Source organism: Bombina bombina, chromosome 5 (genome assembly GCF_027579735.1).
Source record: "Bombina bombina isolate aBomBom1 chromosome 5, aBomBom1.pri, whole genome shotgun sequence".
Lineage (NCBI taxonomy): Eukaryota > Metazoa > Chordata > Amphibia > Anura > Bombinatoridae > Bombina > Bombina bombina.
The window spans coordinates 814,863,728-814,880,533 of NC_069503.1; the positions used below are offsets into that span (position 1 = coordinate 814,863,728).

At 35.4% G+C, this 16,806-nt stretch overlaps 1 protein-coding gene across 6 annotated transcripts in view; it reads right to left on the bottom strand.

Moving 5' to 3' along the window:
* Positions 1–15,105: 15,105 nt before the first annotated feature.
* The window catches only part of PTPRM (protein tyrosine phosphatase receptor type M), a 1,348,209-nt gene continuing 1,346,508 nt past the window's right edge, over positions 15,106–16,806 (bottom strand). For all 6 annotated transcript variants that reach the window (XM_053714931.1, XM_053714930.1, XM_053714929.1 and 3 more), the window contains one exon: positions 15,106–15,805. In XM_053714931.1, the coding sequence (XP_053570906.1) occupies positions 15,752–15,805 (54 nt within the window). In that variant the 3' untranslated portion in view covers positions 15,106–15,751. The remainder of the gene's footprint in view (positions 15,806–16,806) is intronic.

Genomic DNA, 16,806 nt, shown 5'->3' on the forward strand with positions numbered 1-16,806 from the left:
TTCCACTGATTAATCTTGTTCTATCATAGAAGATGGATAGAATGTTCATGATATGAAGCTTAAAGTAAAATTAATAATACAAGCAGGGGCTCCTACTATGTCTACCGAATAAAGACATGTATTAGTTGGAATACCAACTTAACTATATCCATTATTTACCTTGGTAGGTTTATACAGTAGGATTGCCCAATTCGGAGTGCACATCTTTATATGGGTAAAGTAAATAGCTGTGACTTTATTTTTCTGGAAATTATAGTCCAAATTCAAAGCTGAATTGAGCCACACACCAAAATATTTTTGGTTAACTGGTAGTCTCTACAGCTTAACCTTATAGGCTTACAATTTAAAAAATAATAAATATCTCTTATATTTAACATAAGCCATATCCTTGAATAAGCCTAGTATATTAATTCCCAATAATTCAGCATATTTAAAGATATACCAAAAATTGTTGTTTTCATTCATACCAAATGGCATAACAGAATTTAATCGGAAAATCCACTTGGCTTCCTTTTTTAATAATGGCTGTTCAGGATCACCACCCCTAATCCCAGGTTTGAGAGTCTCTAGGCCCCAACATTTAAATGATTGAGTTTTCCCATAATGGTTCAGTAAGTGTTTAGCCACACTTGTAATCTTCTTACCTTGCTCAATTTTTTTTGGCTAGCCTGATATTACTCAAGTGTTCAGTCATGCTAGTACCAAGACATCTAGTAGTCATTCCTACATAGAATAAATTGCAATCACAAGAAACCCAATAAATCACATTGTTACTGTTACAAGTTATATGGTTGTTAATAATCCATTTCTTGTTGAACCTGTTGGTTATAATTTTCTTTTTAACCATGTGTGCACATATCTTACAGTTGCCACATGCTATGGATCCTTTATATGACTTTTTTTATTGGCATTTCTGTTAAAGTGGCTAGATGTAAGACAGTCACTAACGGCTATATTTAGAGTTTGGCGTTAGCCGTCAAAACCAGCGTTAGAGGCTCCTAACGCTGGTTTTGGGCTACCGCTGGTATTTAGAGTCGTGTAGGTAAGGTGTCTAACGCTCACTTTCCAGCCGCGACTTTTCCATACCGCAGATCCCCCTACGACATTTGCGTATCCTATCTTTTCAATGGGATCTTTCTAACGCTGGTATTTAGAGTCGTGGCTGAAGTGAGCGTTAGAAATCTAACGACAAAACTCCAGCCGCAGAAAAAAGTCAGGAGTTAAGAGCTTTCTGGGCTAACGCCGGTTCATAAAGCTCTTAACTACTGTGCTCTAAAGTACACTAACACCCATAAACTACCTATGTACCCCTAAACCGAGGCCCCCCACATCACCGCCACTCTATTAAAATTTTTTAACCCCTAATCTGCCGACCGCACACCGCCGCCACTTACATTATCCCTATGTACCCCTATTCTGCTGCCCCTAACACCGCCGACCCCTATATTATATTTATTAACCCCTAATCTGCCGCCCCCAACGTCGCCTCCACCTACCTACAATTATTAACCCCTAATCTGCCGACCGGACCTCACCGTCACTATAATAAATGCATTAACCCCTAATCCGCCTCACTCCCGCCTCAATAACCCTATAATAAATAGTATTAACCCCTAATCTGCCCTCCCTAACATCGCCGACACCTAACTTCAAGTATTAATCTACCGACTGGACCTCACCGCTACTCTAATAAATTTATTAACCCCTAAAGCTAAGTCTAACCCTAACACCCCCCTAAGTTAAATATAATTTAAATCTAACGAAATAAATTAACTCTTATTAAATAAATTATTCCTATTTAAAGCTAAATACTTACCTGTAAAATAAACCCTAATATAGCTACAATATAAATTATAATTATATTGTAGCTATTTTAGGATTAATATTTATTTTACAGGCAACTTTGTATTTATTTTAACCAGGTACAATAGCTATTAAATAGTTAATAACTATTTAATAGCTACCTAGTTAAAATAATTACAAAATTACCTGTAAAATAAATCCTAACCTAAGTTACAATTAAACCTAACACTACACTATCAATAAATTAATTAAATGAAATACCTACAATTATCTACAATTAAACCTAACACTACACTATCAATAAATAAATTAAATAAAATACCTACAAATAAATACAATTAAATAAACTAACTAAAGTACAAAAAATAAAAAAAGCTAAGTTACAAAAAATAAAAAAAATAATTACAAACATAATAAAAATATTACAACAATTTTAAAAAAAATGCCCTACCCTATTCTAAAATTAAAATAGAAAAGCTCTTTTACCTTACCAGCCCTTAAAAGGGCATTTTGCGGGGCATACCCCAAAGAATTCAGCTCTTTTGCCTGTAAAAAAAAACATACAATACCCCCCCAACATTACAACCCACCACCCACATACCCCTAATTTTACCCAAACCCCCCTTAAACACTAAGCCCCTGAAGATCTTCCTACCTTATCTTCACCATGCCAGGTATCACCGATCGCTCCAGGCTCCGAAATCTTCATCCAAGCCTAAGTGGGGGCTGGAGATCCATCATCCATCTGAAGTCTTTTATCAAGCGGCGGCTGAAGAGGTCCAGAAGAGGCTCCAAAGTCTTCATTCTATCCGGGCAGAAGAGTAGATCCGGACCGGCAACCATCTTCTTCCAAGCGGTGACAAGCGGCTCCATGTTGAAGACCTCCGGTGCGGATCCATCCTCTTCTTGCGACGTCCTAAGTCCGAATGAAGGTTCCTTTAAATGACGTCATCCAAGATGGCATCCCTCGAATTCCGATTGGCTGATAGGATTCTATCAGCCAATCGGAATTAAGGTAGGGAAAATCTGATTGGCTGATTGAATCAGCCAATCAGATTGAGCTCACATTCTATTGTATGTTCCGATCAGCCAATAGAATGTAAGCTCAATCTGATTGGCTGATTGGATCAGCCAATCGGATTGAACTTGAATCTGATTGGCTGATTCAATCAGCCAATCAGATTTTTCCTACCTTAATTCCGATTGGCTGATAGAATCCTATCAGCCAATCGGAATTCGAGGGCAAAAGAGCTGAATTCTTTGGGATATGCCCCGCAAAAGGCCCTTTTAAGGGCTGGTAAGGTAAAAGAGCTTTTCTATTTTAATTTTAGAGTAGGGTAGGGCATTTTTTTATTTTGGGGGGCTTTGTTATTTTATTAGGGGGCTTATAGTAGGTGTAATTAGCTTAAAATTGTTGTAATATTTTTATTATGTTTGTAATTAATTTTTTTATTTTTTTGTAACTTAGCTTTTTTATTTTTTGTACTTTAGTTAGTTTATTTAATTGTATTTATGTGTAGGTATTTAATTTAATTTATTTATTGATAGTATAGTGTTAGGTTTAATTGTAGATAATTGTAGGTATTTTATTTAATTAATTTATTGCTAGTGTAGTTTTAGGTTTAATTGTAACTTAGGTTAGGATTTATTTTACAGGTAATTTTGTAATTATTTTAACTAGGTAACTATTAAATAGTTCTTAACTATTTCATAGCTATTGCACCTGGTTAAAATAAATACAAAGTTAACTGGAAAATAAATATAAATCCTAAAATAGCTACAATATAATTATTATTTATATTGTAGCTACATTAGGGTTTATTTTACAGGTAAGTATTTAGCTTTAAATAGGAATAATTTATTTAATATGAGTTAATTTATTTTGTTAGATTTAAATTATATTTAATTTAGGGGGGTGTTAGGGTTAGACTTAGCTTTAGGGGTTAAAAAATTTATTAGAGTAGCGGTGAGGTCCGGTCGGCAGATTAGGGGTTAATACTTGAAGTTAGGTGTCGGCGATGTTAGGGAGGGCAGATTAGGGGTTAATACTATTTATTATAGGGTTAGTGAGGCGGATTAGGGGTTAATACATTTATTATAGTAGCGGTGAGGTCCGGTCGGCAGATTAGGGGTTAATAATTGTAGGTAGGTGGAGGCGACGTTGTGGGGGGCAGATTAGGGGTTAATAAATATAATATAGGGGTCGGCAGTATTATGGGCAGCAGATTAGGGGTACATAGGGATAATGTAGGTTGCGGCGGTGTACAGACCTATTGTCTCGGGAATAGGTTATTTAACAGAGAAGTCAAGCAAGTATGTTGATGCCAGACTCTGTTATATTGTTGAATCATTACCCTCACACACTCGAGATACTATGGCAGTATCACACTTCCTGTCTAACAATGAGTCCATGTCTAATGAAACTAAAGACTTCTTAATTGAACTATTGGAATTCATATTAAGACATAACTATTTTGTCTTTGATGATAGATTTTATTTACAGACGTGCGGCACAGTGATGGGGACGTCCTGTGCCCCAACGTATGCTAATATATACCTGGGCTGGTGGGAAGAAACTATAGTATTCCATGACACATTGAAATGGTTTACCCAATACATCTCTCTGAGATTACTTCAGAGAGGATATTCTAAAAAAAGCTTTAGCAAAAGCATACAATAAAGCACTTAGTAGAAACAGATTTGAACTACTATTGCCTAAAAACACCCAAGTAAATAATCCTTTAAGATTTATCTCTACATACACAAGTCAAAGTCATTCTATCACTATCTCTAATATAATCCAAAAACATTGGCATGTCCTAAAAGCTGATGATGTATTACAAACAGTTATTCCAGAGAAACCCTCATTTACATACAGAAGGGCTAACAACCTTACGCCTAGATTACGAGTTCTGCATTAGCCTTAAAAAGCAGCGTTAAGGGGTCCTTTTATCTAACGCTGGTATTATGAGTCAGGCAGAAAAGGGTCTACCGCTCACTTTTTTTCCGTGACTCGAGGCTACCGCAAATCCCCTTACGTCAATTGCGTATCCTATCTTTTCTATGGGATTTGCCTAATGCTGGTATTACGAGTCTTGGAAGAAGTGAGCGGTAGACCTTCTACTCCAAGACTCCAAACGCAAAAAAAGTCAGTTAAGAGTTTCATGGGCTAACGCCGGAACATAAAGCTCTTAACTACAGTGCTACAAAGTACACTAACACCCATAAACTACCTATGAACCCCTAAACCGAGGCCCCCCACATCGCAAACCCTATAATAAAAATATTTAACCCCTAATCTGCCGACCGGACACCGCCGCCACCTACATAATAGCTATGAACCCCTAATCTGCTGCCCCTAACATCGCTGACACCTATATTATATTTATTAACCCCTAATCTGCCCCCCTCAATGTCGCCGCCACCTACCAACACTTATTAACCCCTAATCTGCCGACCGGACATCGCCGCCACTATAATAAATGTATTAACCCCTATACCGCCGCACTCCCACCTCGCAAACACTATAATAAATTGTATTAACCCCTAATCTGCCCTCCCTAACATCGCCGCCACCTACCTTCAATTATTAACCCCTAATCTGTCACCCCCAACGTCGCCGATACTATAATAAAGTTATTAACCTCTAAAACTCAATTCAGCTTTGAATTTGGACTATAATTTCCATAAAAATAAAGACACAGATATTTACTTTACCCATATAAAGATGTGCACTCCGAATTTGGCAATCCTACTGTATAAACCTACTAAGGTAAATAATGGATATAGTTAAGTTGGTATTCCAACTAATACATGTCTTTATTCGGTAGACATAGTAGGAGCCCCTGCTTGTATTTTTAATTTTACTTTAAGCTTCATATCATGAACATTCTATCCATCTTCTATGATAGAACAAGATTAATCAGTGGAATGATCATTAATACATGACTGTTGTATTCAGTGAGTGCATGTCTTATAAATTGATTGTATACTTGCAATTCTTCCTTAAATATGCTGCTCTCAATACCTATCAATCACAACCTCCATTCATGTGTGATACACAGACTATCGCTATTCTATATCTATTGATTACATACAACATATGAATCAACAAGAACGCTATGATAAACAATCTGACATTTTTTGTCATGTGGTGCAACGATGGGAGACTTATTTTAATCATAAGCAGTATTAAAGCACATATGTGTTTTGGTAGCAGACCCTGATGATCGTGAATTACTTAATAAAATACCTGCAGTAATAACTGTAAAATTGCCTAATTACAAGTATATTCACTGCGATCGCAACTTAGGGGTTTGTCCAGCATTACGATTCTGATTGGATAACCGGTTCTTTCCATCCCATCCAATCTGGTTAAACTTCACATTGTTTAACTTTCTGGATCACATATACTTCTTGCTATTGGTAGTTATAGGGGTTTAGCATAATCAACACTGTGGATTGGTGTAACAGTTGTGTGATAGGTTTAAAAGGAAGCTACAGCATACACTCGGCTTGTCATACTGAACTAAACTCACATTGAGAAAGGCCGCATCACAGCCGAAACGCGCTTGTGGCTAAATTATTTATTTTTTTAAACTTCTTATATAATTTCAGCTGCTATTTGTACAACAATACCTTGTGTTACCCCTGGCACCTGAAGCCGAGGAATCCTGTTATCGGACAGGAATACAGGGGGGGTTTCACTTGGTTCACTAGTGCAGCTCATTTGATGTTTTGTTTTTAACTTAGTTCTATTAGTGGATAATATATATGGGTGATATTGTATCACTCTACTCTGCTTTATATTTTAAATTGTAGAAATAAAGTATATATTGTTAATACCTATATCATTGCTTACACCCTAGCTGTTTAGATACAGCAATTTCCAATTCATAGGAATAAGAGTGCTATCTGTCCCTTTCTAGTCCCTGTCTATACCCTACCCTGTCTTACTCAGTAATTTAAAGGGGCAGCACCAAGGTTATACACTTACCTCCATATCCTATTTTAACAGTGACACTGTGCCAATATTTGTTTATTCTGACCTAGTGAAGATGCTATCTCGGCCACCTCGGAGGTTGCCTCTGAGGAAGGACCTTCTAACTCAGGGTCCATTCCTCCATCCAAATCTCGTTTCTCTGAAGCTGACTGCTTGGAGATTGAACGCTTAGTTCTGTCTAAGTGTGGATTTTCGGAGTCGGTCATTGAGACCATGATCCAGGCTCGCAAGCTTGTTATTTTACCATAAGGTATTGCGTAAATACCTTTATTGGTGTGAATCTAAGGGCTACTTTTGGAGTAGGGTCAGGATTCCTAGAATTTTGTCTTTTTTCCAGGAAGAGTCAGTTCCCTGAAAGGTCAGATTTCTGCATTATCTATTTTTTACACAAGCCTCTGGCTGATGTGCCAGATGTTCAATCTTTTTGTCATGCCCTGGTCAGAATCAGGCCTGTGTTTAAACCTGTTGCTCCTCCTTGGAGCCTTAATATTGTACTTAAAGCTTTGCATCAGAATCCGTTTTAGCCAATGCATTCCATAGATATTAAGTTGCTATCTTGGAAGGTTTTTTTTCTTATTGCTATCTCTTCTGCTCTGAGAGTTTCGGAACTCTCAGCTTTGCAGTGTGATTTGCCTTACCTTATCTTTCATGCAGATAGGGCGATTCTTCATACTAAATTGGGGTTTCTTCCTAAAGTGGTTTTGGATAGAAATATTAATCAGGGAATTGTTGTTCCTTCTCTCTGTCCCAATCCTTAATCTTATAAAGAACGTCTGTTGCACAACTTGGATGTTGTGCGTGCTCTAAAATTCTACCTACAGGCGACTAAGGATTGTCGCTAGTCTTCTGCCCTGTTTGTTTCTCAGGAAAGTGTAAGTGTCAAAAGGCTACTTTCCCTCTGGTTAAGAAGTATAATTCGTTTCGCTTATGAGATTGCTGGACAGCAGCCTCCTGAGAGAATTACAGCTTATTCCATTAGGGCTGTCTCCTCTTCTTGGGCTTTCAAAAATGAAGCTTCTGTGGAACAGATTTGCAAGGCTGCAACTTGGTCCTCTCTGCATACTTTTTCCAAATTTGATACTTTTGCCTTGGCTGAGGCCTCTTTTGGGAGAAATGTTCTTCAGGTGGTGGTTCCTTCTGTTTAAGTCAGCCTGTCTTGTTCTCCCTCCCTGTTCATTCTGTGTCCTCAAGCTTGGGTATTGGTTCCCACTAGCAATTGAATGACGTTGTGGACTCTCCATATCTTAGGAAAGAAAACAAAATGTATGCTTACCTGATAAATGTCTTTCTTTCCGGATATGGAGAGTACACGACCCCACCCTTTATTAAGACAGTTATTTTTGACTAAATTGAAAAAGAATAAAAACAGGCGCAGCCGACTCAAGCGTAAAAACATTTAATGTGGTAAGTGCACACACAATGGCAACTTACAAGAAATAAAAGAATAAAAAGCACATCAGTACATCTGCATATGGCAATGCATGTACCCCAGTCTTTGTGGCAAAAAAAGGATCTTGAGTCCCAAGAGCTTCACCACCTCAGCCGATTGAATACCAAGTTTGGAGGATGAACCGCCACAGGTGTTCCAAAAGCCGGTCAGGGGTGTGCTGCGCGCATTTTGTCTGAGTCTGCTCAGACTTTTTCAAGAGTAGATAATAGGTATTTGATACAAAGGCTCCAACCAGCTTATGAATGGGCCAAAGTACCGGTTTCCTGTTGGCTCTGGCCAATAGTGTGTCCCGTATTCAACCAGTGTTGCAAATGTACAATTACAATACATATTTGATACAAAAGTGTCTAACAATATCCAAAAACATTTAAAAGCATAACTAACCCATATATGTTGTAATGATATTTCAGCTGAAACGTTTGCATGCCGTAAATGATACACAATTAATCAGTACAAATTCAAATATACATGTAAAATTTAAAACACAAGTGAGGGATAGATGTTTTGTATTACAAATTATCAAGCCGTTAGAGAAAAACAGACTCCTAAGTCACCACACAGCAGCTATACCTGTAATGATACTGTGTGGAAACTGGCATGTAGCTTGAAATATACGAATGCCTCTCCCTTAAGTACCTAACACAATAAAAAAAAACAAAAAAAAAACAACAAAGAATATATATACTGATGTGATACCTAACCAAAACTAACCAAATATATATTATCCCGTTACTTAGTGTATAACAATAATAATAATAATATTGATAGTTAGATAACTTTATTTAAAAAAAATATATATAATACTCAGTCCCTAGTCAAATAAAAGCATGTAAGTCAAGCTCCATATTTAGACCCTGAGGATGCATGGAGCCCAATGTATAGATCCAATAATCTTCCCTACGTCTCAGGGTCAGTTATCTGTTTGAACATTTGTTAATCGGAATCCAGTCTTTGACCTTAATATTCAGACTCTTAGGATCCATATGGTGATGAATACGAAAGTGTTCAGAGACACTATGTGTTCTGAGATCTGCCATAATATTATTTACATGTTCATTTAGTCTAGTGCATATGTTCTTTTTTGTTCTGCCTATATAAATTAAATTGCAACTACAGCTCAAACAATAAACCCCAAAAGTGGTGCTACAGTTACATCTAAATTGCATCTTAAAATCCATAGATTTGTTAAAATTATGAAATCTGTCACCTTTACTAACATAACTACACATGCCACATCTCTTAACCCCACATTTATAGGTGCCTGGTTTTTGTTCTAACCATATGGTGGTGCTCTTTTTGTCTATATTTTTGCGCAACTTAGTGGGTGCTAATATGTTTTTTAGATCCCTATTTTTCTTGAAGGTTACCAAAGGTTTCTCATCTAACATGTCTCCTAAAATAGGATCTGCATTTAAAATGTTTTTTTTAGGATGTTCTGAATGTCTCTACTCCCTTGGTTATAGGTGGTGATGAACCTTATGTTGTTGCTCCTTTGTTCGTGCTTATTATAGACTGGTTTCTGATTTCTCTCTATCAGTAAAGTTTCCCTTTTCATATTGCTAACACGTTCCTTTGCAGTTCGTATAGTGTTTGGGTCATATCCTTTCTTCATAAACCTAGCATCTAAAAATTCTGTTTCTTTTATGTAGTCTACTTCCCTTGTGCAATTCCTTTTTATTCTTTGGTATTGTCCTAGGGGAATGTTGGTTTTCCACCTGGGAAGGTGGCTACTTTTGGCATTTAAAAACCCATTTTTATCAGTGGGCTTGCGATAGTTCGCTACTGCTATCTTACTATTCTCATGAACAAAGAGTAAATGGTCCAGAAACTCCACCTGATGTTTATCTACTTTGGAAACCAATTTTAGATTATAGATATTATTATTGATATGCCTGATATATTCTCCAGTCTCTATCTCTGATCCCTTCCATATAATAATAATGCATCTATGTACCGATACTAACACATTTTATTGTCTATATAGGGATTATTAGTCCATACATACTTCTCCTCAAAATGGTTCATGAATAAATTGGCAAAAGTTACATTGTATCTAGCTTAGGGTTTAGTTTTATTTTATAGGCAACTTTGTATTTATTTTAACTAGGTAGAATAGTTATTAAATAGTTATTAACTATTTAATAACTTCCTAGTTAAAATAAGTACAAAAGTACCTGTAAAATAAACCCTAACCTAAGTTACAATTACACCTAACACTACACTATAATTAAACTAATTACCTAAACTACCTACAATTAATTACAATTAAATTAAATAAACTAAATTACAAAAAACAAACAAACACTAAATTACAGAAAAAAAAAGAATTACAAGAATTTTAAACTAATTACACCTAATCTAATCCCCCTAATAAAATGAAAAAGCCCCCCAAAATAATAAAATTCCCTACCGTACACTAAATTACAAATAGCCCTTAAAAGGGCCTTTTGCGGGGCATTGCCCCAAAGTAATTAGCTCTTTCACCTGTAAAAAAAAATACAATATCCCCCCAACATTAAAACCCACCACCCACACACCCAAACCTACTCTAAAACCCACCCAATCCCCCCTTAAAAAAAACAACTAACACTACCCCCCTGAAGATCTCTCTACCTTGACCCGTCTTTACCCAGCCGGGCACAAGTGGACCTCCAGAGGGGCAGAAGTCTTCATCCGATCCGGGCAGAAGAGGTCCTCCAAGCAGCAGAAGTCTTCATCCAGGCGGCATCTTCTATCTTCATCCATCCGGAGCAGAGCGGGTCCATTTTCAATCCAGCCGACGCTGAGCCATCCTCTTCAAACGAAGTCCAAGCGAAGAATGAAGGTTCCTTTAAATGGCGTCCCTTGAATTCCGATTGGCTGATAGGATTCTATCAGCCAATCGGAATTAAGGTAGGAAAAATCCTATTGGCTGATTGGATCATTACATATAATGCAACCTATCACTAGCATGGTAACCACAAATCTACTTATTAGAAAGAGAACATAACATGTAGGGTGCCTCTGTTCCTGAGATGCAAAATTCACACAAGAAATTTTGAGAAAATTAAGGGGTATCTACTTTCTAGCCGTCACTGAATTTATGACAAACTCAGAGTGTAATACAAGATACAATGCTGTATGAAAGTGTTTAGGTCCTATATTAAAAAGTGCAATAAAACTACTGAGATGCACATTGCACTAGTACACAACGATGACTGCCCACTTGCTGCAAAGTTTAACGCCCACATTATCAAAATCAATCTGCACAAAAATGCTGCTGTTTGAATATAGCAGTAACCGAGACAATGAAGCAGAAGCTTTTAATGTTAATATAAGGGGCTACCGACAGCTTCATAGCAGCATCTTGTCACTATAGAGTCAGACTGTAGTGCAGCTACATTATAGTTATTTTCAGCCTGTCAACCGGAAACACATGATGTGCAGGCAGCTGGCAAACAAATAAAAAGCCAATGTGGATGACCAAATGAAATGATTGTCCACAACCTACCCCTCACTTTAATACAAATGTTGTGTCCCCAACCACTACTCAATATATATGTCCCAATCTCCCATCACTATCAAAATGAAACAAAGTCCTGTAACCTCCTGCATTACCACCAACATCAGATGCCTGCCAGCATGCCTACTGTAAAATCCCCTTGCCAAGCATTGCCCCTCCTTATCGCTAACTCTTCCTCCCATCTATAAACACTACTAAAAAACACTCTTATCTTTGCAAACACCCATTGCAAGTATCTCTAACATCTACATAATCCTCTCAAATTGCACAAAGACACAAAAAAATGTAACAGCCCTATCTTCTTGGTTATCAGCAACAGGATGTGCTTCCTTGGTCATTCACCACAGTCTTGGTCTGTTCCATGTCTTCATCCTTTTTATCATAATAATAATGTTCATAAGGTAAACAAATTAATCAGAATAAGGGATAGATGTGCTCAATGTAAAAAATGTAGCTTTCCTACTCATTTGATTAGTTTATCACTATTAAAAGTAACACTAAACCACTCAATTATAATTGGTTAATATGGTTAAAGGGACAGTCAAGTCCAAAAAAAACTTTCATGATTTAAATGGGAATGTAATTTTAAACAACTTTCCAATTTACTTTTATCATCAATTTTGCTTTGTTCTCTTGGTATTCTTAGTTGAAAACTAATTCTAGGAGGTTCATATGCTAATTTCTTAGACCTTGTAGACTGCCTCTAATCTGAATGCATTTTGACCACTAGAGGGCATTAGTTCATGTGTTTTATATAGATACCATTGAGCTTTTGCACGTGAAATTACCCTGGAGGGAGCACTGATTGGCTAAAATGCAAGTCTGACAGAGTTTTCAAAAACTTTCCTGCGCTGCCTAGTTTTGGTTAGCCTTAACTCCTGAAATATCAACCCCAATTGATATTGAGTACGTTTTTGAAAAAGAGAGTTTAGGAGTATGGGGCGCAAATAAATGCTACAACCTTAAAAGAGTTTTTAAATGTGTTACTATGTGGTTAGAGAACTAAAATAAAAATTAAAAAAAACTTTTTCATATAAAATAAAGTTATCTTTATTGGTACAATAACGAATGAACAAATATGTGTGTTTGATCAATTCTTTTCAATCGGTATACGGATATATATATATATATATATATATATATATATATATATATATATATATATATATATACAATCCTGTACTTTTATCTATACATCTGTCTATAAAACATCTATAAAAACTCTAAAAAAAAATTTTATATATAAAAAAAGTTAAAAATACATAAAGATCATAGAGGAGAGTAGTAAAATTGCATGTAAATGTAAAAGATTGGAAGAATTTTTCTGGATATATCCTGTCTAGGTAGGAGAGGACCCTGACTAAGCGAAGTGTATATGTATTAGGAAAAATATTCCACAAGTAATCTTAAAAACGTGTAATCGAAATGGATATGCTAGTATATATGCAATACACCTAGTACATAAAAACCTAGTGTAGTGTAGATAAACAATTCCACTCCCAATTGTATAACAGGTCAGTGGAAATAATTTTTCCTTATCAGTTTAACACCACTATAATAAAAGTGTCTATCATCGCCTTTAGTGTAAAAAATATGTGCTTGTAGGATATATATTGATAATATATTGATAAAACGTAGATATATTAGGTTTGAAGAACTGTTAATCAGAATTAGTGCACGTAAAATGCGTTTCACAGTCACTGGATGTGTGGTTAATAAATTATTTTGCTGCAAAATACAGTCGGCCGACTGAAAGGTAAAAGACTATTTTTCTTCAAGTGGTCATCGTTTGTTATAGTTTTATGAGTATATTCCTTTTTGCTATTTATAATTAATAGATGTATGCTGGAAATGTTTTTCACGTTGCCCGGGTTGTTTTAAATGTTGCCAGGGCTCTACGGTCTAGGAGCAAACAATAAATAGTAAGGAGCGGGGGCTTACTTACTTACTCCTAGCCGATTCTGGAGCCTGGATGTGGACTAATTCTGATTAACAGTTCTTCAAACCTAATATATCTATGTTTTATCAATATATTATCAATATATATCCAACAAGCACATATTTTTTACACTAAAGGCGATGATAGACGCTTTTATTATAGTGGTGTTAAACTGATAAGAAAAAATTATTTCCACTGACCTGTTATTATAGAGTTTTTATAGACGTTTTATAGACAGATGTATAGATAAAAGTACAGGATTGTATATATATATATATATATATATATATATATATATATATATATATATATATATATATCCGTATACCGATTGAAAAGAATTGATCAAACGCACATATTTGTTCATTCGTTATTGTACCAATAAAGATAACTTTATTTTATATGAAAAAGTTTTTTTATTTTTATTTTAGTTCTCTAACCACATAGTAACACATTTAAAAACTCTTTTAAGGTTGTAGCATTTATTTGCGCCCCATACTCCTAAACTCTCTTTTTCATGAAATGCAAGTCTGTCAAAAGAACTGAAATAAGGGGGCAGTTTGCAGAGGCTTAGATACAAGGTAATCACAAAGGTAAAAAGTGTATTTCTATAACAGTATTGGTTATGCAAAACTGGGTAATGGGTAATAAAGGGATTATCTTTTTTTTAAACAAACATTCTGGTGTTTACTGTCCCTTTAAGCAAATATAAAATAAAAATGCTGGGGTTTCTTTTATATATAAATAATTCAGACCCTTAAGGGAGGCCTATACCATGGTGAGGAACAGAGGAAGTTCAATTTATTAGGATCCATTTTTTTAATTTTCGGATGTAAAGTGCTGAAATTAGTTTCATATAGCATATGGGATTTATGGAGGAAAATGTAAAGAAAGGGGGTTTAGTAATGGGAAATTGAGCAGCAGAGGGTAAGTGATCGGGAATTGTGAAGCATGACGGTTAGTTATTAGGGAAATTGTGTAGTAGTGGATGAGTGATGGGGCATCTTGTATTGGAGGATTACCAATAAGAGGACGACATTGCAGGGGTTTTAGTTATGGGGTAAAAAAAAAAAATATATATATATATAAAGCTATGATGTAGATATTAAACAAATGCTTATAGCAGGGGTGTCCAAAGGCTGCAACAGACGATAATATTTTCATTATTTCTTTGGAGATGATTCTTAAGTCTGGCATGTTCAGAATGTTTATGAATGAGTGTCAGCCGTCCTTAGTGTACAACATCATACAGAATTCTTATCTTATTCTCCTGCCTTAGTTCTGTAGGGCTAGAGATTAGCAATGAATATAGTGTATACATTTTCAATAGGAATTTTTTTAATTTATAATGATTATTGTCATTCATTAACCATTTGATCAAGATATATGTACAATATAAACACAAGAGACGCTTTGGATAGACAATTTATTTATCCTGAACTTTTTTTTGCAAATTCATTTCTTATTTCTTCCGAAATTATACAAATAAAGTAATAATAATTCAACAAAGGGGTAACCTGTGAAAATTGCAATTTTAAAAACAGAGAAGATACAGATATTGGTTTTTTTTTTTTTTTTTTTTTTAAACACATTAGGGAACAAACATAACTGAAATGATATGTTTTAGTGCTGGGCTGCAGTTTCCACAGAACAAAAATCAACACTACTGTAGGTATGACAATAACAAAGTCAATCCAATAAAACAGAAGAGTACAAATCCCTTCATGAGATTGTAATTGTGCTCTTTCATTTGTCAACTGAATACATTGCTTCGATCAGACTGCTTGGTATTTGAGGATGTGGAATCCATAAACTTCAAGATGCGTCCATGTGTCAAAACATCAGCATCACAGTAGGAAAAAGGCAGTGCAAGCAGTTTCTGAAACACTTTTCTCCAGCTCTTAAAAAAGAGCCAATTATATGAAAGCAAAATAAGCAGAACACTGAAGTCTTCATTTTATATACACAAATATCAAGGAACAATTCGCATTGTTCATGGTAGAGATGGAGGTGAACGTTTTTGTCTCTGTTTGCTTATTCATAGCATTAACGCAGTCATCCAGAATTTAAATATTCTAAAGCCACTTCATAGCAGAATTTGTATTGATCCTGAAATAGAGCAAAGAGAATACAAATATCTCATCAGGAAAATGCACTCACATTCTTACAGTGTGTAGCGAGATTAGTAAAATCAGCAGACTTTTAAGAATAATTTCCAATGCCTTGCTTAAAAAAAATCTCATGGCAGCATTCTTTAATTTCTTTTCAAAATAAGCGGAACTTTTATGTTAATGAAACTATATATATATATATATTTAGGCAGTAGCTGATTTAACAAATATCCTTTATTGTTATCAATATTTTTAAACAAATGAAAATAGAATATAGTTTTGTATTTGAGATATCACTTATGTATTGCTAGATTAAAGCATAAGCAAATCTAATAACAATTAGGTATATAACAGAGGATAAGGTTGCATAATAACCTAATAAGGCCAATACGTACATATACATGAAAGAATAATAATAATAATTCATTCAGTAATGTTTAATGTTTTTCATAGTATTTATCTTCCTTATCAAATACATGAGAATGGCTTAGGTAGGTGAGTAAAATGTCTAACACAATTCAGTAACAGCTCTCTCCAATCTCTTTGCACTCACCAGCTTCCCCAACTCCCATGTTTATTTCTACAGATGTTTCACTAAGGGCCACATTATAAAAAAACTAACCAGCTTGGAGAGGAAGCACAACATCTTTACATTTTTAGTATGTAGTATTGTAATGTAATGTAGGTGTCTCACCTTTGTGTTTAAAACCCATCATAGTGAAATAAACAGCTATCAAGGTAAAATTGCATCATGGACCTCGCAATAATGATGGGACTCTTGCCATACCAAAGAACTTTAAATTCCTATTGATATAAAATGTCTATCTTTTTAAAAATTTACTCCATAAGACAAGAGAATGTGCACCACAACGGAAACTTTATTTTTATATTTATTCTATATTACTTACATTTTCCTAAACCCTTACAATTAACAGCTAACTGGGTGGTCAGCTAGCCTTGAAAGACATTTATGATGGCAAGCTTTCAGAAGAGTGTCTC